The sequence below is a fragment of the Osmerus mordax genome, chromosome 3 (genome assembly GCF_038355195.1).
Source record: "Osmerus mordax isolate fOsmMor3 chromosome 3, fOsmMor3.pri, whole genome shotgun sequence".
NCBI classification, from domain to species: domain Eukaryota; kingdom Metazoa; phylum Chordata; class Actinopteri; order Osmeriformes; family Osmeridae; genus Osmerus; species Osmerus mordax.
In genome coordinates, this window is record NC_090052.1 from 2,296,791 (window position 1) to 2,320,820 (window position 24,030).

At 44.2% G+C, this 24,030-nt stretch overlaps 3 protein-coding genes across 6 annotated transcripts; 2 read left to right on the forward strand and 1 right to left on the reverse strand.

Moving 5' to 3' along the window:
- Positions 1-2,272: 2,272 nt before the first annotated feature.
- Positions 2,273-8,633, reverse strand: zgc:86896 (uncharacterized protein LOC415190 homolog). Of its 3 annotated transcripts, XR_010876398.1 has the most exons (11): positions 8,498-8,633; positions 7,277-7,417; positions 6,569-6,673; positions 6,108-6,330; positions 5,291-5,398; positions 4,730-4,936; positions 4,383-4,458; positions 4,057-4,079; positions 3,459-3,649; positions 2,734-2,824; positions 2,273-2,523 (listed from the first exon to the last, which is right to left on the reverse strand). XR_010876398.1 is itself a non-coding variant. In XM_067232873.1 (10 exons), exons 2-10 carry the CDS (start codon positions 7,338-7,340, stop codon positions 2,518-2,520), a joined length of 1,071 nt encoding a protein of 356 aa, XP_067088974.1. In that variant the 5' UTR covers positions 7,341-7,417; positions 8,498-8,633; the 3' UTR covers positions 2,273-2,517. The 3 variants fall into 3 exon arrangements, 2 of the variants coding, with proteins under 2 accessions (XP_067088974.1, XP_067088975.1); XM_067232873.1 differs by lacking the exon at positions 4,057-4,079; XM_067232874.1 differs by lacking the exon at positions 4,057-4,079 and having other exon boundaries at positions 8,503-8,608.
- A 507-nt stretch (positions 8,634-9,140) lies between these two features.
- Positions 9,141-14,005, forward strand: prkar1aa (protein kinase, cAMP-dependent, regulatory, type I, alpha (tissue specific extinguisher 1) a). Of its 2 annotated transcripts, none has more exons than XM_067232863.1 (11): positions 9,141-9,267; positions 10,070-10,249; positions 10,486-10,692; positions 11,945-12,036; positions 12,132-12,193; positions 12,279-12,325; positions 12,449-12,607; positions 12,758-12,818; positions 13,038-13,159; positions 13,296-13,377; positions 13,641-14,005. In XM_067232863.1, the coding sequence occupies exons 2-11, from the start codon at positions 10,076-10,078 to the stop codon at positions 13,811-13,813; spliced, it is 1,179 nt and encodes a 392-aa protein (XP_067088964.1). In that variant the 5' UTR covers positions 9,141-9,267; positions 10,070-10,075; the 3' UTR covers positions 13,814-14,005. The 2 variants fall into 2 exon arrangements, with proteins under 2 accessions (XP_067088964.1, XP_067088965.1); XM_067232864.1 differs by having other exon boundaries at positions 10,486-10,653.
- Positions 14,006-17,708: 3,703 nt separating this feature from the next.
- On the forward strand, positions 17,709-22,702 carry LOC136940640 (ras-related C3 botulinum toxin substrate 3-like). Its single transcript, XM_067232867.1, has 6 exons — positions 17,709-17,770; positions 19,206-19,277; positions 19,391-19,508; positions 20,333-20,395; positions 20,753-20,912; positions 21,245-22,702. The coding sequence occupies exons 1-6, from the start codon at positions 17,736-17,738 to the stop codon at positions 21,373-21,375; spliced, it is 579 nt and encodes a 192-aa protein (XP_067088968.1). The 5' UTR covers positions 17,709-17,735; the 3' UTR covers positions 21,376-22,702.
- The last annotated feature ends 1,328 nt before the right edge of the window (positions 22,703-24,030 follow it).

Below are 24,030 nucleotides of genomic sequence, written 5' to 3' on the forward strand. Positions count from 1 at the left end.
AGAGAAGTTTTGACCTCTAGCATATGCATGTGTTTTATTAGAAAGAATGTGCATTGGCAAATGTTTTTTAAGAAAGTGCTTGCATATGTTTTAAAGAATGTTAAGAAATAGCTTGCAAATGTTTTGGAGGTGTTCTGGGCACGTCCCACTGGGAAGAGGCCCCGGGGAAGACCCAGGACACGCTGGAGGGACTATGTCTCTCGGCTGGCCTGGGAACGCCTCGGGGTCCCCCAGGAAGAGCTGGTGGAAGTGGCCGGGGAGAGGAAAGTCTGGGCCTCCTTGCTTAGGTTGCTGCCCCCGCGACCCGACCCCCGGACAAGCGGAAGATGATGGATGGATGGATGGATGTTTTGGAACCTTTTTTACCTTTTTTGAATTTTAAATACTTTGTAGATGTGCATCTTAAAATAGATATGTAGAACTGCTAATGTGTAGAGGTTTAAGGCAGAATGTTTCAGTATGACAGATGCAGAGGATGTGGTTAGGAAATGCTTGCATAGATAAAACCACATTTGACCTTTTGGAGAATACAGGAAACCTGTGTAATAGACAGATACCTGCGTCATCTATGGCCCAAAGTCTAGACAGGGCCATCCCGTATTGAAAGATATAAGAATGAAAGTTGTGGGTGAAGAAAAGAGCACTCTCTCTGTACTTCTTGAGTCGTGAGTCGAGCAGTAAAAGTTTTTTCTGAGCCTTTGTTTTTTGTTGTGTCCACCTGTGCCTGATTTAGCAAAGAGTTTTTTTTTTTTTTCAGTTGTACTGACCATCTGTTACTTGCTGTTTTTCTAGTGACCCAGGGTCCGCGTTTTCTTATTTTCTTTGTCGGCCTTGGTAAAAGAGGTTAGCTTCCTTTTTTATTTTATTTTTACACTTTTGTTTCTGTTCCTATAATCTGCAAATAAAAATTTGAAAAGACAGTCGTTGCCCTACCGCCCATTTGTGCGCCCCTCGCTCGAGACCAAGAGATCCACTCAGCGCCCCACGCCTAGATTCAGGTGAGTTCCCCGGGAATCGCGACCAGTCATGTAGGCACGAATACTGCCCAGCTGGTGTTGACGCTAAACAGGGTCTTGAAGTGTTTGTCTGTTCAGACACATATACTCTCTCGATAGGTGCGGTGCGGTGGGATAAGCACCCTGGTCAGCGCCCTCGAGTCCCCACACGATCGTTCGACACTGGGTACATACAAACTCTTTCTCATTAAAATCTAACTGGATTTGTTTCTATAATCTTATGAATACTAAGATAGATTTTAGCCAATTTAATTGATATAAAATTAACCAAAATAATTAACTACTATGTTTTACAATCAGCACAACATGGCAATACCAGTCAATAAAATACAACAACAACAAAATATAGAAGGTATATAAAGGTAAAATATATGATTAGATAGAAGTGTCTAATTGCATACAATCATATATGGGGATACACTCTGAAACAATATATATATTTTAATAAAAACCTCCAATAAATGTAAATATGTTGTTAAAAGATCTTCTTTGTTTGGGCCACAGCTGTCAGACCTGGATTGTGTCAATGCTGTTTCAGTCCATCATCAGAGTTTAAACTGAAAACAGTTAACTTCCATTTAACATGGGATCCACCACATGCCCTGACCACAGACAGATTCATGTCCAGTACATATTTCGACAGTATGTTCTCACATATCTTAGCAGTCCAAGTTGTTTGTTCCACCTCAGGACATTTCTGCATGTCTTCCCCTCTTTCACTCTCCCAAACATTTCCTGTGTCTTTAAACTGTCTCTGTCCAATAAATCCATAAAAAAGCAGAAAATATTTTTAGAAAAATTCAGGTAGACATTTGTCACATGGCTGTAAAGTTATTTAAAAATGAATTAAGAGAAATTCTATATTGTAGGGATGTATGATGTCAAGATAATAACAGCTGTAACAAGATTGTGAAGGGTATTATAAAATAGTAGTAAGAAACGAACCCTTCACACTTGACTTATATAAACACCTGCACCATCTGCACTGTGAGGAGGATTCATGAGTAATAGTCCTTTTTTAATCTTCATTTAAAGGGTTTCTGTAGATTAATCAAATCACAGATGTTGTTCAATGTTTTTCAGTCAGTGATTGATGAGGCTCCTGTGCAGTAGTTACTTTTACACAGAACATGTAGCCTACTTAGGTAAAGAATGTCTCCTTTAAGATGACTGATAGAGAAAGGTGATAGTGACACAAACTAAAATCATCAGTGACAGTCAAGGTTTGTAGAAAGAAACATCCAGTACACAGCATATTTTTAATGAAATAGTTTGGATTTATTGATTTTAATTATCAAGCACAATCTTTATCTGAACCATTAACTTATGGTGGCACAAGTCCAAAACAAATCCATTCAGATGCAGTGCCTGTTTCTCCATAGGCAATTGCAACAGAACGCAAATAACTGTTGCTTTTGACAACAAATTATAATTGGTGACCTTTAGATCTGATATGAAAAAGTCTCCAGTGCAGGGTGGGTGGTTTCTCTAGTCTTCATACTTAATGCTGCAGAAAGAAAAAAGAAAAACCATGTCACTTTCAAACATATATGGTGGCTATATTAACCTACTGCTGATTTACAAAACGTCATCTGAGATCATCTCATTGGTGGACTGTATGGAACTGAGAGTATCTCATTGGTGGACTGTATGGAACAGAGAGCGTCTCATTGGTGGACTGTATGGAACAGAGAGCGTCTCATTGGTGGACTGTTACCTTGAAGTTCCACAGAACCAGGGCTCCGTCCAAACCCACACTGCTGTAGGTCTCCACTCTGGCCTTCTCTCCAGACACCACACACAGCTGACTGCAGGACACACATATGAAGACATACATTTGGTGCAGCTGTATTAAATCATCCTACTGGCACATAAAGCATTTACGGTCGCTTTGACCCTTACGTGATGCTGTTCTGGTGCTTTAATCCTTACGTGATGCTGTTCTGGTGCTTTGACCCTTACGTGATGCTATTCTGGTGCTTTAACCCTTACGTGATGCTGTTATGGTGCTTTAACCCTTACGTGATGCTATTCTGGTGCTTTAACCCTTACGTGATGCTGTTCTGGTGCTTTAACCCTTACGTGATGCTGTTCTGGTGCTTTAACCCTTACGTGATGCTGTTCTGGTGCTTTAACCCTTACGTGATGCTGTTCTGGTGCTTTAACCCTTACGTGATGCTATTCTGGTGCTTTAACCCTTACGTGATGCTGTTCTGGTGCTTTAATCCTTACGTGATGCTGTTCTGGTGCTTTAACCCTTACGTGATGCTATTCTGGTGCTTTAACCCTTACGTGATGCTATTCTGGTGCTTTAACCCTTACGTGATGCTGTTCTGGTGCTTTAATCCTTACGTGATGCTATTCTGGTGCTTTAACCCTTACGTGATGCTGTTCTGGTGCTTTAACCCTTACGTGATGCTATTCTGGTGCTTTAACCCTTACGTGATGCTGTTCTGGTGTTTGTTTCCCAGCTCGTTCATGTCGTCCTCGGTGGCCCTCTTGTCCAGGTTGCGGAAGTGCTGCATGGCGGACATGCTGCCCTTGGAGGTCTGCTTGGGAATGTCCAGCTTCTTAACAAACTCCAGACTGCCCACGCCCTTGTAGGAGAACTGGTAGGGGCAGCAGTCGTGGCCCTGGGATGGAACAGAGGATGGAAGAATGTGATCTGGAGAGTAGACTGGATTCTATCAGTGCTAGGAAAACATGTCTGTCCTTCTCAGGGACTTAGTGAAGCAGTGCACTTGCTATTTTACTGATAGATTTACTTTTACCTTTTGTATAATATTTGCGTGAACTGTTTAATTTTAGCCATTTCTTATTTGTCTTTCTAGATACAACAATAGTCTGTGCTGTTTTCCATGAGTTGTTCTCCTGGATTGCGGTGTCTGCAATGCAGACATCTGACTGGGTTGTTATGGATGTTGTTGAATCAATAAAGATGGTTGAGACCTTAAAAGAGTCCTAGCTATTGATGTGGAGGATGGACAGTATCTGGTAATAGTCCTGTCCAGACCTCCATCCATTGTCTACTGAGGCTCACCTCCTGCACTTCCTGTCATCCGCCTGTTCAGAATGAAGCTTTTAGATACCAGACAGAGACAGAGACGGAGAGGAGGAGAGAGAGAGGGAGAGGTAGAGACAGAGACAGAGGGGAGAGGAGGAGAGAGGGAGAGCTATAGACAGAGACAGGGAGAGAGACCAACTGTGTCTCCGTCGGTATTTATCTCTGTTCATCTCTCTCTCTTTCTCACACACACGCAAAAAGACCAACTTTGTCTTGAACTACAGTTGTTTGTATGTGTACGTGTGTAGGAGAGAGACAGAATGAGAAAGAGGCTGACAGCCAAAAAGAGCATGGCGTCTCACCGCAGCTACAAGCTCAGTGGGGTTCACATAGAGAACACTCAGAAAAGGGAGGTGGTCCGTGGTCAGCTGGGTCACCCTGCAAACAGACAAGGTCAAAGGTCAAGTTCTGTCTCAGTCCACAACTCTTAGAGCTTTTACGCCAGAGGAGATGGCACAAAGCTAACCTGTAGGCTACTTCTACAACCGTCGTTTTGCCAAGGAGTGTAGCCACACAGTCCCTCTGTACAACAGCACAGCTAGGTAGCCGATCCTGTCTTTTAACAATGACCTCTTCTCAGGAAGATGTAATCAGCCATTTCCATCTTCCTGGCACCAACCAGAAGTGGCCCTGCCCCCCTGTTACTCACTCTTTTCCCTGGCTGGCATCCACCACACTGATGCTGCTGTTGTGGCTCACGCAGGCTAGCTGGTCTCCGCTGGGGGAGAAGCAGACACTGTGCACCCAGCCTCCAAAGTCCTTGTTCTCCAGGAGCAGCTCCCCGAAGGGCATCTTGGACCCCCAGGACGTGGGGCCCGGCTTGTCCTCCAGGTCCTTAATGTAGGCCGAAAAGATTCTGTGGAGGGGGGAGGGGTTAACTCAAAGGGACAGCTTTTTTCGAATGCTCGGCTCCGTCGACATGGCATGAGCTCATTTAATATATAGAGCTTGTTCTCTAACATTGACATGGGGGATTTAGGGTGGAGGATGGGGAGGGGGTGAAGGGAAATAATGCAAATAAGCAAAATAGTAATGGCATTTGTTATCAGCATGTCTTTGGCACTTCTGCTAGGGAGGAAAATCTTGGTACACAGATAAGTGGGGGAACTAACAGGGCTTTTGCTATGACCTGTTATCTATTGGCAAATGCACATCTATCTGAGAGTCTCACATAAGGGTTTTATAAATAATGTTGTGCCCCTGTCCTGACCTGCAGTGGAAGTCTGCAGAGCCGGCAGCCAGCAGGACGTTGTTGGGGTGCCAGTCCAGACTGAGCACTGTGGAGCGGATGGACTTCTTAATGTGCTTACTGAGCCACCTGGTGGGGATCAAAGGTTACAGTATTGCATACTCTTTTTTTGTAGATATGTATTGTTTTGGACTGTGACAGTTGGAGATAGACAGGAAATGTATCCAGAGAAAGAGGGGAAGACATCAAGAAATCGGTGACCGATCGAAAACTGCCGTTAGAACAGCGACTCCTGGTAACAGTTTTCGATCGGTCACCGATTTTGGTACAACACCGGTTGGGGCACTGCGTGTGGGCCAACTCCCCTCTGTTAACAGGACCAGAAACACTGCGTGTGGGCCAACTCCCCTCTGTTAACAGGACCAGAAACACTGCGTGTGGGCCAACTCCCCTCTGTTAACAGGACCAGAAACACTGCGTGTGGGCCAACTCCCCTCTGTTAACAGGACCAGAAACACTGCGTGTGGGCCAACTCCCCTCTGTTAACAGGACCAGAAACACTGCGTGTGGGCCAACTCCCCTCTGTTAACAGGACCAGAAACACTGCGTGTGGGCCAACTCCCCTCTGTTAACAGGACCAGAAACACTGCTTGTGGGCCAACTCCCCTCTGTTAACAGGACCAGAAACACTGCGTGTGGGCCAACTCCCCTCTGTTAACAGGACCAGAAACACTGCTTGTGGGCCAACTCCCCTCTGTTAACAGGACCAGAAACACTGCGTGTGGGCCAACTCCCCTCTGTTAACAGGACCAGAAACACGACCAAGTCCGATTCTTACCAGTCGTTCTCCTTCTCAAAGTAGCAGACGGAGATGAGGCGAGCGCCGCTGCCCAGAGCAAACTTGTTCTCCTGGGGAGACCACTTGACACAGGTGGCGGCGCGGTTGATGCGCACCAGCACCAAGGTGGGCTTCCACTGCCCGTCCTTCAGGGTCCACACGTACGCATTCCTGTCCGAGGCGCACGTCACGATGCGGTTGGACTCCGGAGCCCAGTCCACACCTGGTAAAAGATGACTTGTCACCGATGTCAGATGTGTCGTCGCACTGCTCGTCAGTCACTCAACACCCGTTTATCAGACGGTTTCTCAATATTTCTCAATGACATTTCGGCACCTGCAACTGCGTGAGGGCAGCTTGGTCTAGAAATCCACCAGAACAGGGGTCTTATTCATAACCATGTAAAGGAAACTGCTTGTGACCTCTAGTGGACGTGGGATTACTAATCTCTGTCACCGTACCTGTGATGCGTCCACTGTGTTCAGTCAGCTCGTGGATCTTCGCCCACTCCTGGCCTTTCTTCTCATAAATGTTCACCACACTGTTGTTGGGACTCACAGCGATCTCTGTGGAGGGACATGGGGACATCTTAACACCTTGCTTCACTCCAAATAATTGAAAGTCTGTCACCTGTCACCTGTCACTCAACACTGTATGACAATACCGTGTAGCAAGACAAAAGCTATCTAGCAGAACACAGGCCATGACACTGTATAATACTATATGGTAGATTAAGCATTAGAAGCCTTTTGCTTGAGTCCAGAGCCACTCACCCACTGCAGATATCCCATTTCCACAGTCGCTAATCTAATCTTCACGTGGAACATTTAGACAACTTTAATGAGGGTCCATTACTCAAAGGACTTCCTCTGTAATGTGAGGATCCAAGCTCATCAGTACTGAAAGGGAGGTTATGATGTGTGTGTTTGTTTGAGTGTGTATGTGTGAGTGAGAGAGAGAGAGAGAGAGAGAGAGAGAGAGAGAGAGAGAGAGAGACAGAGAGAGAGAGAGAGAGAGAGAGAGAGAGAGAGAGAGAGAGAGAGAGAGAGAGAGAGAGAGAGGTGGAGAGACAGAGAGAGGTGGAGAGACAGAGAGAGAGACAGACAGAGAGAGAGAGAGAGAGAGAGGGGAATGCAGGTGGACTGGTTTGCACTTGTAGTTTAACTCACGCGTCCTGTCTTTGTTCCAGGCGTGGCAGGACAAGGGCTCCAGCCCGAAGCTGTAGAGAGACATGTCTCAACCTCCAGGTCTCAGGAATGTGGCCGGGAGAGGAATGTCTTGTCTGGGAGGGTTTGGAAATGTAATTGCAGCTAAATCCAGGATGAGGAAGGAGGGGAGGAAAGATAGGGTACAACGGATGTGTCCGTCAGTGACAAAAAACGGCGACAAATACATCGATTTCAATCTGGGTGCAGAAAAAATTATGTTGTGAATATGTAGGCTATACAATATTCCCCAGATCTACCATATTATAGCATGAATAGCTCATTTTAGGGCTGTACCTGTTTGGTCAGTAAGTTGAACATTGAGCAAGAAGAAACTAGAATCAGTACCGGTAATTACTATGTAAACACTTGTAATGACTCCCTGTTGGTTTTGCACAGTTGTTTTTGCCTTTTTCTAATGTCAACATGGGGGGAAAGGTGCCTTGCTTTCTGTTTTCTAGCGGGGTATGCAAGCCAATAGCTTTTCTTTGGGAAGTTTAAGTATAGATAGATAGTAGTAGTATAGATATTAGTATAGATAGTCCACATATTAAAATGTTAGGTCCCTATATGTTCATTTTATGCACCTTCCTGCCAAAGCAAATTCCTTGTCTGTGCAAACTTTCATGGCGAATAAATCCCATTCTGATTCTGATTCTGAAGAGTTTCCGGGACTTTTCATTCCTCGGTAGTCTATACATGATCTCTTATCAATCCGAACCAACAGTCAGTCAGGCTCAAAGCATTCCACTACTATCATAAACGTTTCCCTTGCAGGTTTGACACACCTTGAAACTCTGTGCCATTGGTACATGGCGGACATTGGAGCACATTTCTGCAATCTCCTGTGCCAAGGAATAGAGAATGAGCCAATGCACAGGGACCGTCATATCTAAAAATGAGCGGTTTAGTGGTGGATGGCGGTCTGTGTATTGTAGGTTATGTGAGTGCGTGTGTGCGTGTGTGCCTGTGTCTGTTCTGTATGTTTGTTATTTGTATTTTAACAGCAGACACTGTATGTGCCCCAAAACAAATGTCCTTTGGGACAATAATGTCTGTCTTATCTTTTAACATCAATGGAACAAGGAAGGAGCCAAATCCATGAGTAGCGTGCCCGAAAAACCTGTCAAACACCAGTCTCTGCTTCTATGAAAATACATGGAAGAGCATGAGGGCTCCTCTTACCTTACAAGGTGTTGGGTTTCTTCTTTGTGTGAGCTTGCTGGTTGTTGCAGGACCGTATTCGCGGACTCTGGGCAGTCGACGCGAATGAAGCCGTGCTTTGGAAGACTGTCGGAGAAACTGGAGTGATAAGGCGGGGAGGAGGGAGGGAGGGAGGGTGGAGAGAGGGAGGAGAGAGAGGGTGTGTCTGTGCACAGTCATTGATCAAGCACCTGAGGTTTAGCCTTTTACATTCTTTGTCATTACTGACAACATAAGTGCCACTTGCAAGAACAAATTATGTTTCCACTGTTTCAATGAATACACATTTAACTGAAACATGTACTAAGCTTTCAAGAGCCCTCATTAATTAAGTCAAGAAATGTATTGAGCATTCATTCATATAGAATGACCTGAGTGTGACAAAGTCTTAATTATCAGGACTCAGTAAAGCCATTTTGAATGTGTCTTTTGGGTGTCATCGACACTTTTGTTAGTACAGGGTTTAGTAGACTCAAGGCAGTGCAATAGCAGGCACTGCCTACTAGGCTGTGTGGCACTACGTACAAAAACAAAGCATGGGTCTTTAAGGTAGTTATGGTGACGTTTTGACAGAACGAGGCAAATTACGTCACTGGCAGCTTGTGATTGGTCCAATCTTAGTTCCGGTTGTGCAGCCATCCAAGGTCTGAGAAAAAAAAGAAAAAGACAAAAAGAAAACACAGGGACGAAGAACTGTCAGTGACAGAAAGAACATTGTCTTGTGAAATAGGAGAGAAGATCCATCGGTATTGGTAAGTATTTTCCTTCGAAATAATCGCCTCCTAGGCACCGTGGAGTGGATCTCCACATCGTGCGCTCTTTCAATTTGTTGTGATTACGCTAGCTAACACGGTAGCTAACTAGAGCTAGCTACAGTAGCTAGTCTTCTTGGCTCAGTCAGATATTCAAGATGGCTGTTTGCTAGAATTGTCTGCGGGCCTCACAGCTAGCAGGGTGCTGCAGTGCAAAGCCACAATACTTTTTGAGCTTTTTAAATTAGTAAAGTGAATTCGGCGACGTTAGGTCACATATCTGAAATGGGTAGAGCTAGGATGCAAGCTACTGTACCTGTGCAGGTTGCACAAGGTCGAAGCAAACTAGCCTAACAAGCTAATTTGCTAAATTGTAGCAAGCTAACTGAGCCCATCTTTTTATTTATTTGAATAAAGTGTGAGGGGTATAAAGGTATCCATCTAAAGCGTCTTTATGTGTTTAGCTCAATTGATAGCAAGTGAGAAACAGTTATCTAAAATACATTATTAGCCGGGGTTTTAACAGATTAGCATGTTTTTGCACCTAAGTGTTGCATACTTTCTAGATGACTCTAGCATTGTCACGTTACTGCTAGCTACTGCTCAACTGTGATAAGGGCGAGAGAAAATCTGCACTGTGTCGTTGCTTGGCTCTACTCTCTGTTCGTCTGTACACTTTCGCAAACTTACCACTCCCGTCATCTCACCGTTGCTTGGACCGACCACCACTCGTTCTCTATCTTTTATCCACGCTCTGTTTCTCTCTCTCTCACGTGCACGCTAACTTTTATTCCCTCGTTAGGTGACGATGGCGTCGGGCAGCACAAGCAGCGAGGAGGAGAGAAGCCTGCGAGAATGCGAGCTTTATGTTCAAAAACACAACATCCAGCAACTCCTCAAAGACTGCATCGTGCAGCTCTGCACCTCCAGGCCTGACAGACCCATGGGCTTCCTTAGAGAGTACTTTGAGAAGATGGAGAAGGTGGGTACTAGTTAATCGCAGGATTGCACCCATATTAGCTTGATTTAGAGTATGCCTGTTTTAGGTCAGACGGTTTGCCTCTGGTTAAGTTTACTCAAAATATGTGGATTTTTATATTCATATCTATGTTGACACAAAGTATATAGAATGCCTTAATTCCAAATCCATACCTGCAGCAAGTCAAGTTGCCCGTATCAGTTTGTTTACACCTGTCACCTTCCCGTCTCTCCAAACAGGAGGAGTCCAAGCAGATCCTGAGCCAGCAGAAGTCGAGCTCTCGTTCGGACTCTCGGGAAGATGAGGTTTCCCCCCCGATGAACCCCGTGGTGAAAGGCCGCCGTCGCCGTGGCGCCATCAGTGCCGAGGTCTACACAGAGGAAGATGCCGCCTCATACGTCAGAAAGGTCAGGGGTCAGCCCTCAGCCAATCACACCACGCTACAGGTGCACACTATAACTATTATCATCTTTACTGAGTCTGTAGGGTTGAGAATGACTGTGGATGTTAACCTGTTATGCTGCATGGTTGATGTTTTGCTGATGTTGCTGTTTGACCACTGACTTTAAATGTTGATGTAATTATGTCATGCCATTCTGTTCACTGACGATTGATGATGTACAGCTAAATCTAATACTGTAATAGAGGCCTTTTGCTTTATTTATTTAGACCTTCTGATGTTAGTGTTCAAATCCAGACATTTCCTGCATGTTCTCTCTCTCTCTTCCCTCTCTCACACACACTCACTCTCTCTCTCTCACTCTCTCTCTCTCACCCTCTCTCTCTATCTCCCTCTCGCTTCCCTCTCTCACACACTCACACTCTCTTTCCCTCTTTCACCCTCTCTCACTCTCTCTCTCTCTCTCTCTCTCTCTCTCTCTCTCTCTCTCTCTCTCTCTCTCTCTCTCTCTTTCACACACACATTCTCTCTCACACATTCTCTCTCTCACATTGATTTCCTGTCTGTCTTCCTCTTCCTGTCTCTTCATTCGCTGTCCCAGTAGACCCGAAATGACCTAAAAAAGTATATAGACTTGTGATTCGTAGAGCATGACATAACATTTTAACAGCCATTCTTTTTTATTGATGACATTTTAACTGCCTTAGAGGATGACTCAATTATGAATTTGCCTCATTGACTAACATGTTTGTCTCCAATAGGATTTTCCTGTCAAACAATAATGCTCAATGATGATTGGCTTAAAGCAGGGGTGTCAAACTCATTTTAGTTAAGGGGACAAATATTGCCCACTTTGATCTCAAGTGGGCCAGATCAGTAAAATCATAGTAATACATGCATACATGTTTAAATCATTGGTGAAGGTTTTTTGATGATAGACCCTATTTTAAGGTCTTTGTACAATAAACTAGAAAAATAATAAACTAGCAATGAGCACTTCTGCCTCCGGAGCAAACATCGCATTCACGCTGGATTTGAAGCAAATACTGGATCGATAATTACAAAACGTTTGTACTCATGAACCTCGATATTCTTAAGAGACATTCGGATTCGGAATAGCAGTTACTTTTATAGAAATAAAATTCATGTCTTTCTGTCATTTTCAAACTTAGCAAAGACGTCCGATAGGCCGAGCTGGATCCGGCCCGCTGGCCGTACGTTTGACACCCCTGTGGCTAAAAGCATATCATTTTGTCACATGTATGTCGCGAGATCTAACTGCCCACCTCTTGCTCCAGGTTATCCCGAAGGACTACAAGACGATGGCCGCCTTGGCTAAAGCCATTGAGAAGAATGTGCTGTTCGCTCACCTGGATGACAACGAGAGAAGGTGGCTAGCAGCACAGCTCCACGGGGGGGGGGGGGGGGGGGGCGACACCTCGTCGGCGTCGTCATCGGGCTTAACACTGTTTTCCTCTCCTCCAGTGACATCTTCGACGCCATGTTCTCCGTCACCTACATTGCGGGAGAGACGGTCATCCAGCAAGGTTTGTCGTTGTCGTGCGTTAAAGTAACGGGACTGTTTGTGGAACTGGCAGTGAGGTTGCTAACTGGTGTCCTGGCCTCCCACAGGTGACGAAGGGGACAATTTCTATGTCATCGACCAAGGAGAGATGGATGTGAGTATTAATCAGAGGTGTTTACCGTCGAGGATTCGTGAACTCTCAAACAGGGATTTACTGGTCTTTGTTTCTCTCTTTCTCTCTCTCTCTCTGTCCCCCCCCCCCCCCCCCCCCCCCAAGGTGTATGTGAACGGGGAGTGGGTGACCAACATCGGGGAGGGGGGCAGCTTCGGAGAGCTGGCCCTGATCTACGGGACGCCCCGGGCGGCCACCGTCCAGGCCAAGACCATCGTCAAACTGTGGGGCATCGACAGAGACAGCTACCGGAGAATACTCATGGTGAGACAGGCTGAGCTGCCGTTTACCTGACCGGTCATATTTGAACTGGTAACATTAATAACGTCGAGCTGGAGAACGTCACTTATCTTTTGTTGCCTTTCTCTGCGGGGTGACAGTGTACTTGCGTGGTGTGTGTCGTCTCTGTTTCAGGGGAGTACTTTGAGAAAGCGGAAGATGTATGAGGAATTCCTCAGCAAGGTGTCCATCCTAGGTGAGAAGACGCCCAACATGTTCTACCACCCGGCACAGACAAACCTTTTCTCAAACCATTCCTCACTTCACTTGAGAAGGACAGTTTGTATTGTCTCCTGTCCCGAGTTTACAAAGCGGGTTGTGACGCACAACAACACAACCCGTTGAGATGTGGGACGAAATGTACGTTTGGTGCCACCCGGTGGTACAACTGCGTAACTGCGGCTGGCCTTTGCAGAGTCCCTGGACAAGTGGGAGAGGCTCACGGTGGCCGACGCCCTGGAGACGGTGCAGTTCGAGGACGGGCAGAAGATCGTAGTTCAGGGAGAGCCGGGCGACGAGTTCTTCATTATTCTAGAGGTTAAGCTCACCTTTTCTGCCGTGTGTGGAACCGTGTGTGGAACCGTGTGTGGAACCGTGTGTGGAACCGTGTGTGGAACCGTGTGTGGAACCATGTGTGGAACCGAGGGATAATGGTGTGTGTGTGTGTGTGCAGGGCTCGGCCGCAGTGCTTCAGAGACGCTCGGAGCACGAGGAGTTTGTAGAAGTGGGCAGACTTGGGCCGTCCGACTATTTTGGTGAGCGTTAACTGCAACTGTATTTTTTGTGTTAAGTAAAGAAAGACGTGGATATATATTTTTTTTATATAAGCATTATACTATTTATATATTTTTTGCTTTCTGGATGTGTTAAGTAGAGAAATACTTGAGCGTGCATGTGTCTGTTTCAGTGTATATATATATTAATATACAAGAAACATTCTACTTATATATATTATACAATTGATATATTTGATCATTTCTCTGTGGAAACTGTAATGTCCCCCTGCTTCCTGCCTCAGGTGAGATCGCCCTGCTGATGAACCGGCCCCGAGCTGCCACCGTGGTGTCCCGGGGCCCGCTGAAGTGTGTGAAGCTGGACCGGCCCCGCTTCGAGCGCGTGCTGGGGCCCTGCTCAGACATCCTGAAGAGGAACATCCAGCAGTACAACAGCTTCGTGTCTCTCTCCGTCTGAGTCCACACCTCTCTCCTCCACCCCCCTCTCCTCCACCCCCCTCTCCTCCACCCCTCTCTCCTCCACCACCCCTCTCTCCTCCACCACCCCTCTCCTCCACACCTCCTCCTCCCTCTCCTCCACACCTCCTCCTCCCTCTCCTCCACACCTCCCCCTCTCCTCCACCCCACATTCTCCTCCACCCCCCCCTCTCTCCTCCACCACCCCTCTCCTCCACACCTCCCCCTCTCATCCTCTCCTCCACCCCCCCTCTCTCCTCCAAACCCCCCCTCTCTCCTCCAAACCCCCCCTCTCCTCCACCCCCCTCTCCTCCACCCCCCTCTCCTCCACACCCCCCCTCTCCTCCTCCCCCCTCTCTTCTCCACCCCTCTCTCTCCTCCACCCCCCCCCACCCCCAGTGCAGGGTCCACCAATGCAAAACTGCTTTATTTTCTTATGTTGACTCTTTCGATACATGCCTTCACACGCAGGTGCCCCACGTACGATCACTAGAGTATGTCTCACTCGCTGTTACCTCTCTCTGTTTTCGTTTTGTTTGTGCACAGAATCCTTTGACGCTTGTGCATAATGTCTGTTTGTATTTTATGGTAAAAGGAAAAGGGTCGGTTCGATGTGTGCCTCTTACAGGTCAAGAGCAGAACTATACATAAGGGGTCTACACGTTAGGGTTTATATAATATAGGAGTTTTCCGTTTGTGGTTTTCGCGATTGAGATGGGTACGTAACTATGCTGAACTTGTATCGAGGCCTCAGTCGCCTGCAGTTTCTCAAGTCGGGATCCTAAAGTTGTGACGAAACAGGAGACACTCATGACACGGGATGACGTGTTGGCGTGGAAACGTGGGTCAGGCAGAAGAGACAGAGGTTGCCGTGACTTCCTTCATGTCTGAGGTTCGAGGTGGAATCATGGGAAATGTGTGTGTGTGGTGGGGGGGGTTACTTGCTTCTAATTTTGAATAGACACGCCAAAGGCTTCTCCTTGTTCTTCGGTGTGTTTTAGTGGTATGTCTTAATTATGATTAATATTTTGTTTTTGTTTCCCAAGGGTACTTAGTAGAAGTAAGAAACACCATTCTTACCATGGTGACATAATGTGCTTTTTTATCGTTATAGTTGCACATATACAGCTTATATAAAGTAGGAGTAAATGACCATAACCATATTTTTTGCACAGTTTGTGATATATAAATATATATATATTGAAGAAAATAACTGTTTATACGCGCCGGCTAGTATATTATTTGATGCTGTATCTGGTCCCGGTATTTCAGATGAGAACTTGAGATACCTCGTTGTTCAAGCTTTAAGGTTACCTTGAAGGATCAGACTGCCTTTCTTTATGTTCAGCTTGGAGACTCTTAATATTTCTTAGCTCATCCCGATCTAGAATAGCAGACGTGATTTTTATTTTGTCTCCCAGAGGACAAGCTCCTAAATGGAACGTTCTTCTGAACTTTGACCTGGGAGGGAGGAATACAGCTAATGCCAGCTACAAACCAAGCTAGTGCCAAATGGGACGGCTGGAGGGGCGGGGTCTCGTCACTGTGTCATGGGGTGCTGCAAAGTGATGTTATCCTTGCTAATTACAGTATTTTTCAAACTCGTTTTTAAAATGTGAGACGTTGTAATACATTTGCAGTGATGAGTCGTAAGATGAGTTTACCATTGAAGAGGCTTAACTTGTGTCCTCGCTCTAGACACTAGTTCGAATGGACAAACACATTCATCAGACAGGTTGAGAACTTCACTGGGTCACACGAGTCTTCAAAATAAACTCCAGTATTGCAGCCATGTGCTCGCTGTCTTAGCGTCACTAACCTCCACCTTGAGTTAAGCCAGTAACACATGGTCCATGTTTAAAGAATGCCCATCACTTCCACTGATGGCACATGCCACTGCGCTGCATTTTGGTACATCAGGTTTAGTTGGTTTCAGTCAAGGGCAAGATGATTCTCCATGGTAGGAGATGGATCAAAGACTGGGACCGCTGTAGGTCAGAGATGCAGACCGCTCAGTTTTTTTGAACCTCTGTACTAAACTGCTTTATAGGATCGCTCGCAGGTCAGCCGATTGAAGGTTTGGTTCGAAGCAGTAGGCTATCTATCCTAGACTTCTAGAATATGCTGTGAGCTTTGTCACACTATTGGTTTTAAGAAGTGCCTCCATTTCACTCCCTCTGGACAAATTTAGAACCAAGTCCTGTTTGACATTTTTCTTATTGGCACATAGAACGTTTATGTTCCTTCTGATTTCAGCAACGTGTGTTGGTTGGGACGTTTGTCATGGAAACAAGGAACTGAATTTATTCTCTTTAGCCTGAAGGTGTCTAGTGTTTTGTCTTTGCATACTAGGTGTGCCAAGAAGCAGAGATTCATTTTGGCACAGGTTTTAAATCCACGAAAGTTCTTCTAATGGGGGACTTGAATCAAATTGTTGTGAAGATAAAAATATGTATTTTTCCACATGCTGAACTAAATATTCCGGAGACATGATGGGAAGGCATTGCCTTGCTAGATTTAGCAAAGTTGTTTAACTAGGCTTAAACTATGTTTAAGTTTTGGATATATTTGCTGTTGTCCTTGGTAATGTCTTTTGAGTTAATTACATTTTGTCTGGCATTGTTTCTTGTTGGGGAAAAAAAAAAAAAAAAAACCTGGCTTCTGAAAAAAGAATCTTTTTTTTTTAAAGAAGACTCATTTTCCATTTAATAAAATCATAATTTTACCAATTGGAATAGAATATGTCATGATGGCTGTGTTTAGTAGATTTGATTTTACTCATTCTACAGCCTTTCTCGCAGAGAAAATTCTAACGTTTTTGAGAAATACAGCAACAGAAAACAACATTGTGGCTACCATCATTTTACTTTTCTTTTCTTATGAATATACTGTTTCCCCCCATATAGACTGTACCACACATGTATCATATATTAAGTGGTTTGCCTTTTTATCCTCTGTTCATATCAAAAGCATCATTCACTTTCGGAAGTACTTTTGACTAACCAGTAAGGGAGGTGATTTAAGCGCAAACCCGATGATAACCACAACTTAACGCCAGTGTCCGAACCCAGACCTTGGTCGTTGAGTCTGGTACAGTACAAAATCCATTACCTAAATGTTACGTTTCGTTTCTGTCTAGGATACTGTAATCAGGGCTTATAGAGAAAAAGACTGCTTAATGCTCCCGTTTTTCATGCTCTTAATGTTTGTAAAAAGGCTACTGTGTCCCCAGAGGTCCATTTTTCTATTGTCGTTCTTATCCTTATGATGACTACTGTACAAGGTTTGATTTTACCAGTTGTGCTCAGAGTTTTAATCATTTTGGTATAGGTTGTCCTGATGGCGGGTCAAGCAATAAAAAAATTCTTACAAGTAATGGAAGTGGTCCTTTTATGTGTGTGTGTGTGTGTCTGGTTATTTGCGTGTTGTTGTTTTTAATTAGTTTTTTCCTGTTTGGCTTTGTAAAGTGTGTTTCAAGTTACTGATTTCTGTGGATATGTGGGGCCAGGTTTCATCTGCAGGGCTGTCAGCGGATACCCTTTCAGATGCGTCTCGTGAGCCAAGTAAGTCCATAAAATAAGTGCGCTCAGTCGTTCGGATTGCAACACAGTCGGTAAGAACTGTCCTGTTTTTTTCCGTTACTAAATTGAATGCTCCAGTTATTAGCTTCGGCTACATCCTTTCGATGCTGCACTTTATTAAAACCACAAAGTCGACTTACATTCTGCAAATAGTTAACACTGTACCTTTAAAACAGTTCGGTCTTTTCCGTAATGCTTCGTTTACAGCGACAGAAGGGCTGTACGCTTTCCTCCTGACTGCAGCCGTACCAGCCCACTTATCACGAACACAGTACATTGGAAACCTTTTTGACATTTTTAAACGTAGAACAGTGCTTTTGGATACCACCAACCACTCTGCAGATGCAGGCCATCAAATGCGTAGTTGTTGGCGATGGGTAAGATATTTTGTGGAGTGAAAACAGAAAATGTGCCTTTTAGCTTGTGATTCTCATTTATGGCAATTGTTGCAAAAAGGGCTGGGGCTGGCAGACTGAATTGGTCGGCAGTCAGTTCTCTCTACCTCTTGCCCCGGAGTGCATGAGATTAGAGAGATTCGTGAGATGATTGTGGAACATAAATCGTTTTCTAACAGGCTAATTGTATAAAGCCGTCAAGAAATCTATCTTGCGAATTTAATTGAAAAAAATAAAATAATCCAAGGGTATTAATTATTTATTCTTTATTTACACTTATCTAGCGCTCTGTGCTTCTTGTAGGCTACTATGCATATGTCGCATTCTTGCATTTTAAGATCCAGAACAGTTTGTGTAAAGAAATAAATCAAACTGGTTAAAAAAAACTCCCGCAGGTTTGACTTCATTGGTAGACACATTTCCAGTTAGTCATGATCGTGATTCACACCTACTCACAGATCATACGGGGGCGACTCGAACCAGGCAGCAGAAATTACATTTATCGTCAGCATATCAAAAATGTGTAACTGGACATTTGATCAGTTCTCTTGAATTGCCGAGACCTCACACTCTACCCAGTTTCTCTCACTCCTTTGAGGAATTACATGTTTTCTTCCAAGAACTAAGTGGCAGAGCCCGTGGATGCACACGCGCGCCTAGGCTAGCCCACTCTTCATATCTTCATTTTCTTATTCCTTCTATTGTTTACCCATCTGTTTATCACTCTTCCGCAGTCTTCCTTGTGACAGTATCCTCTAGCCTCTATTTCCGTAACTATCTTATATGTGTTTACACACAGCAGACTGTGTGTGTGTTTGACTGTTATGTGCTTTCCCTCCTTGCTGTATTTGTGGCCTTGCGTTTTGTGCGTTCAGGTGCCTTGGGGCCCCTTGTGTACTGTACTGTTAGTGTGCGGTGACAGCCATGTTTGGGGGAGTCTCGGGGTCCCCTTTGTGGGTGACTTGTGTCCCCTCAGTCTATAGTGTCCCTTGGTCTCCCCCTACGTTAGGGAGTCAGGTGGCTGAGCGGTTAGGGAAGCGGGCTAGTAATCTGAAGGTTGCCAGTTCGATTCCCGGCTGTGCCAATGACGTTGTGTCCTTGGGCGAGGCACTTCACCCTACTTGCCTCGGGGGAATGTCCCTGTACTTACTGTAAGTCGCTCTACCAAGCAGAATGAACAAGTGTGTGCATTCACACTACCTCCAGAGATATTCCCGCTGTGGTAATAGGTTGTTGTTTGAGTCACAGTGTCACATCCAGTGACTGTGCAAAAGGTTCTGTGCACTTTTAGACAACATGCACATTTATACAATCTTATCAGTCTCTCGCTCTCTCTCTCTCTCTCTCTCTCTCTCTCTCTCTCTCTCTCTCTCTCTCTCTCTCTCTCTCTCTCTCTCTCTCTCTCTCTCTCTCTCAGAGCGGTGGGTAAGACATGTCTTCTCATCAGCTACACCACCAACGCCTTCCCTGGGGAGTACATCCCCACAGTGTAAGTACGAACACGCCCTTGGCTGTGACACGTGGATCTTTATCCAGGTGTGAATGTGCTCCGTTATAAACTGCTTCCTCCTGAACGCTCCTGCCTCTCCCTGGGCCTGGCAGGTTTGATAACTACTCTGCTAATGTGATGGTGGACGGGAAACCGGTCAACCTGGGTCTCTGGGACACGGCTGGACAGGAAGACTACGACAGACTCAGGCCACTGTCTTACCCACAGACGGTAACACACACACATCTTTCACACGTGATAGATATTGTATTCCTTTCTCCAAGATGGTTTCCCTTGACCTCTCTCTCGTCTTTCACTTTGCCCTGAGGTGGTATAATTATACGCAAACCTTCGCCACCACTTCCCTTATGGAACATAATTTGTCCTCCATACAACTTCCTGTTTTCAGTGTGGTTTTGTCTATCTCCCAAGCCAGTAGCTCTATCTGTAGGACTCCTGCTATCCTACTGGAGAGCAGACTGCCGCTTCACAGGAAATGAATAAGGGGCATATTTCGATACAACTTGGGAGGAGATAGCCAAACCATTGTTGTGCCAGCAAATGACCTACCAAGATGTCTCCTGTAAGTGTTCAGAGCTACAAAACTAATGGTCGGGAAAGCAAATGTGTAGACTCACGGCAGAAAGAATCGGAATAAAAGAATACGTTTTTGTTTGCCAGCATGTCTTCACGCTGGCTTGGTAGCGAGCCCAAATTGGCAGCTCTGGTTTGGCTTTGTGACTCTACCTGCACTGAATGTCAATGACCCCACCAAGAACCACAGGGCCCCCTTTCAAAAACAACCCATTCAAGGCATGTATACCAGGCTGAACAATTGCAGACGTTTCATCTGAAGTGTTTGTGCCCAGTAGTTTACTTCCATAAAAGAGAAGTCAGGCCTCACTGCCATGTAACCAGGCTCTGGGTGTCTGTTCTAGCTGTGAAACTTTGGTAGACACGAGTGCTGTGAAGTGTCCTGTGTTATGTTGGCGGTTTTGGTATAACTTTAGTGAATGTTAACTTGACGTTTGTCTTTGCATTGTCTCTGCCCCCAGGATGTGTTCCTAATCTGTTTTTCTCTGGTGAGCCCTGCATCGTTTGAAAACGTCAGAGCTAAGGTCAGTGCCTCACTCATGTCTCTACCTCGGCTCTGCCAGGTTTCAAAATCCCCATCAAGTGTCAAAAGCCAGAAAGGACATAGAGGACATTTATTTAGCACCCTATTTCTTGTGACAGAATAATTGAGTGAAATGACTCCATATCGCCACCTTGTTGTAAGACATGGTACTGCTTGGTTTCTTGTGTGGATTTTACCATAGTAATGGTACATTCTTGGTGGTCTTAAAGGTAAAAACTTGACTTAACATTGACTTATAGTGAGTCAGGACACTTAATTAGCACTCGTAGATAGAACATTCTCACAGGATTTCAGTCGTTATTTTATTTGACCTTTGACCTGTGTGTGACCTTTCCAGTGGTACCCCGAGGTGCGCCACCACTGCCCCAACACGCCCATCATCCTGGTGGGCACCAAGCTGGACCTGAGGGACGACAAGGACACCATCGAGAGGCTGAGGGACAAGAAGCTGTCCCCCATCACCTACCCCCAGGGCCTAGCCATGGCCAAGGAGATCGGTAGGGCTGTACGCATCTGTCAACACAAGTTCACATTCATTTAGATGCTAATTAAATTAATCAAATTTGGATTAATTTCAATGTTTATACTCTTACTCTTTTCTTCTTTAATTTAAAAATATTTGTTTGCATTATTTTTGTTTTGTTTGTTGTTTTATTGTATGACTTGTTTTCATGTGAAGCACATTGAGTCTGCCTCGTGTATTGAAATGTGCTATATAAAAAAAGTGCCTTGCCTTACTCGGTCATAGCGATGTCTTGAATAATTCCCATAATGACGTCACCATCGTGTTCGTCTCTCCTTCCTCTTCCTGTCGGCTGTCCCGACCCAGGGTCGGTGAAGTACCTGGAGTGCTCCGCCCTCACTCAGAGAGGACTGAAGACCGTCTTCGACGAGGCCATTCGCGCCGTGCTCTGTCCTCCGCCTGTCAAAAAGAAGTGCAAAAGATGCACCGTCTTCTGAGACGTTCCGGAAAGATCCTCCAGCCTGGATAAGGATCACTGTTGTCACTCACGCTTATGGGGTGGGGGACTAGTAAATGCTTGAAACGCTGATACACTGTCTGGCAGCATGGAAAAGGTTCACTATGGCTATATGCTCAGTCACTGGTTAGGAGAAACCCTAATACCGAAGTGAGGTGGTCCGATAAAGATAGACAGTGAACCCAACTTTGGGTATTTCTGATTATAATGTGTGACCTGTGCCTTAAATCAATTGGATGGATATACAGGGCCAGTGTCTCTAATGATGAAGTGAAAAAGACGAAATTCCAATTTATATTTGGATGAGAGACATAGTTATGGCAATTGTTTTTTTGTTTTTTTGCTGAACCTTTCTCTTGAAAAAAACACAACTAATTCCCTAATCTATTTTAAGCTTTTTTGCAAGCTAGTGACTTTGTTGTGTGATGTAGCTTGCTTTTTTTTTTTTGCAGGTATATTCTCTTTTCTCAGAACTTCAAAGAGTTTGTGTGTTTGTAAAGCTTTGAGAGTGTGTGAACATGTATTGTGGATAGCTTCTGTTTGTCCGAACACTGTAGAATGTAAAACACTTACAACGTTTAATGGATTCCAGCCAAAACAATTGCATTTTCTTTACCATTGTGAAAGATTGCGTGACTTGTTTTGGAATGCATTCCGCACACATTTCTATTTTCAGTTCCTATAAGTGGCCTCAAGAGAAAGTATTTGCTCTGTCCATAACTAATATGTTTTGCTTTTTGATATAAAGTACAGTACATGCTTTCTCAGTTTGTTCATAATTTTATCATCAACTTGGCCAGATCAAAAGGCAGTTGTTGATGAGGTCGGCAGCTTTTTGAACAATCCTCTTTGTCAGACGTGCATGTGTTTGCTCATAGACTAGAGAATCCACTGAGTAACTCTACAATGGCAGTTTTGACATAGATCCTGTTTTGCCTTTTTTGCCTTGCACTAAATTAGAATCTCTTTACAGCTTCATTTGATGCACACTGGAGGGAAAAGGTTGACAGTGTGCCTGTGAGGAACTAGCATGCCAAAACATGAGCTTCTGGAAATCAAACACGTAACCTAGCTCGCTTAAAAGTATATGGTCTTGAGGATTCCTCCTGAGTATTATTTTGTGCTGCCTCTGTCTGTGAAAGAGAGGCTGTACGACAGCTTTTCTTTATTTCAGTAACCAGCATTTTGATTTGAGTATTTCATCTGTGGTAATATATTGAATTGTGAAGAGAAACTTGAAAAGAATCAAAAAGGACATTTAATTATGTTTCAAAGTGTGTCTTGACAAAATAAACTCCTTAATAAACTCCCGTGTCCAGGGTTATACATTTATAAAGAAACACACTTCCATTTTACAGTATTTGCTGCAGTGTCTATGGGACTTTTCCGGCTAAGTAGCCTACTACACTCAGTACTACAAATGTTAAGATGGAGATGTTGCACCACATGCCTGGAAAAGCAGGAACATTCATGTGTAGTAGAAACATCTAACAATCTTCAGCGTTGAGAGAGATATCTGGGGGTCACAGGATTTCCAAATCGTCAAAATTATTACTCAAATGTACATTGTTTCAAGGGCCAAAGACAATGAGAGCCATAACATGGGTATAACTTGTGGTACATTAGTAGATTAGGAATAAGCCTGAAGTTACCCTAATAACCAAGGAGTTGAGGCGTTCAGTCTGTAACAAAACCTGTTAGAGAGTCTGTGTTATTATGGGATACCTGGGGGACAGCACCAGGACGTGCTGGTCTTGGGAGCATCTTGTAGCAGAGAAAATGTGTCAAACATGCCTGCAACAGACCAAGTCAGGCGGCAGTTGATCAGTGATGAAGGGGCCACAAGATAGCAGGAGACTGTGGAGAGACTGAACAGCAGCAGGCCTAACCTTAACTTTAACCCTAATGTGTGTAAATTTTATCTAGAAAAGTAAAAAGCCAAAATACTAACAGGGATAATAAAGATAAAAAGATCACAAGCTAAAAGGCTAAAAGTGTAAATCTGGTTGAAAGGTTGCTAAAAGCTTCTTTTTTCTTTTTTTTAAAGGGCAAAGGGATAAAGGTGCTGTTTTCTTAACTGCACAAACCTTTTAACGACTCATAAAAATGCAAGAACGCATTTATCATCGATGCATTTATCATCAATTCATAATACATTTGTTTAGAAACAACTGAAAACCAATCAGTCTGCCTTTATTCAAGTTCACACAAACTTCATTTGTTTCAAGACAGTAAACATTATTCCAATCGTATACATGGTCAGAGTCAATCCTGTTCTATTTAATAATAAATTATTCTGTTCCATTGATTTAATTCTAATTAGAAACGTGTTGTATTGTTTAAAAAAATATTATTACAAAATATGTCTTAGAAAAAAAGATATAAAAAGTATTTAAGTCTCAAATCAGATGTGAGTTGTTTAAATGGCAATATACCTGTAATATACAAAGCATATATACATATATATATACACTTACATATTATATTATTAAGGACCTACAGTACCATTAAACATACTGGGGAAACGTTACATGTAGAGAATCATTGAGGTTTAGTTCGACCAATCACTTCCCTGCATTTATCTCTTTATTTAAGCAACAAATATTATTTTGCAAGTAGAGAGATAAGATGTGGA

What these genes read in the sequence shown, in the direction of transcription:
- prkar1aa (XM_067232863.1), top strand. Translation starts at nt 10,076, where the DNA reads ATGGCGTCGGGCAGCACAAGCAGCGAGGAGGAGAGAAGCCTGCGAGAA. An exon ending in CAGCAAGGTGTCCATCCTAG is followed by an intron (nt 12,819 to 13,037) that starts GTGAGAAGACGC and finishes TGGCCTTTGCAG; the next exon opens with AGTCCCTGGACAAGTGGGAG. An exon ending in AGTTCTTCATTATTCTAGAG is followed by an intron (nt 13,160 to 13,295) that starts GTTAAGCTCACC and finishes GTGTGTGTGCAG; the next exon opens with GGCTCGGCCGCAGTGCTTCA.
- zgc:86896 (XM_067232873.1), bottom strand. Translation starts at nt 7,340, where the DNA reads ATGTCTCTCTACAGCTTCGGGCTGGAGCCCTTGTCCTGCCACGCCTGG. An exon ending in ACACAGTGGACGCATCACAG is followed by an intron (nt 6,331 to 6,568) that starts GTACGGTGACAG and finishes ATCTTTTACCAG; the next exon opens with GTGTGGACTGGGCTCCGGAG. An exon ending in CCACTGAGCTTGTAGCTGCG is followed by an intron (nt 3,650 to 4,382) that starts GTGAGACGCCAT and finishes GTTCCATCCCAG; the next exon opens with GGCCACGACTGCTGCCCCTA.
- LOC136940640 (XM_067232867.1), top strand. Translation starts at nt 17,736, where the DNA reads ATGCAGGCCATCAAATGCGTAGTTGTTGGCGATGG. An exon ending in TTGAAAACGTCAGAGCTAAG is followed by an intron (nt 20,396 to 20,752) that starts GTCAGTGCCTCA and finishes TGACCTTTCCAG; the next exon opens with TGGTACCCCGAGGTGCGCCA. An exon ending in AGCCATGGCCAAGGAGATCG is followed by an intron (nt 20,913 to 21,244) that starts GTAGGGCTGTAC and finishes GTCCCGACCCAG; the next exon opens with GGTCGGTGAAGTACCTGGAG.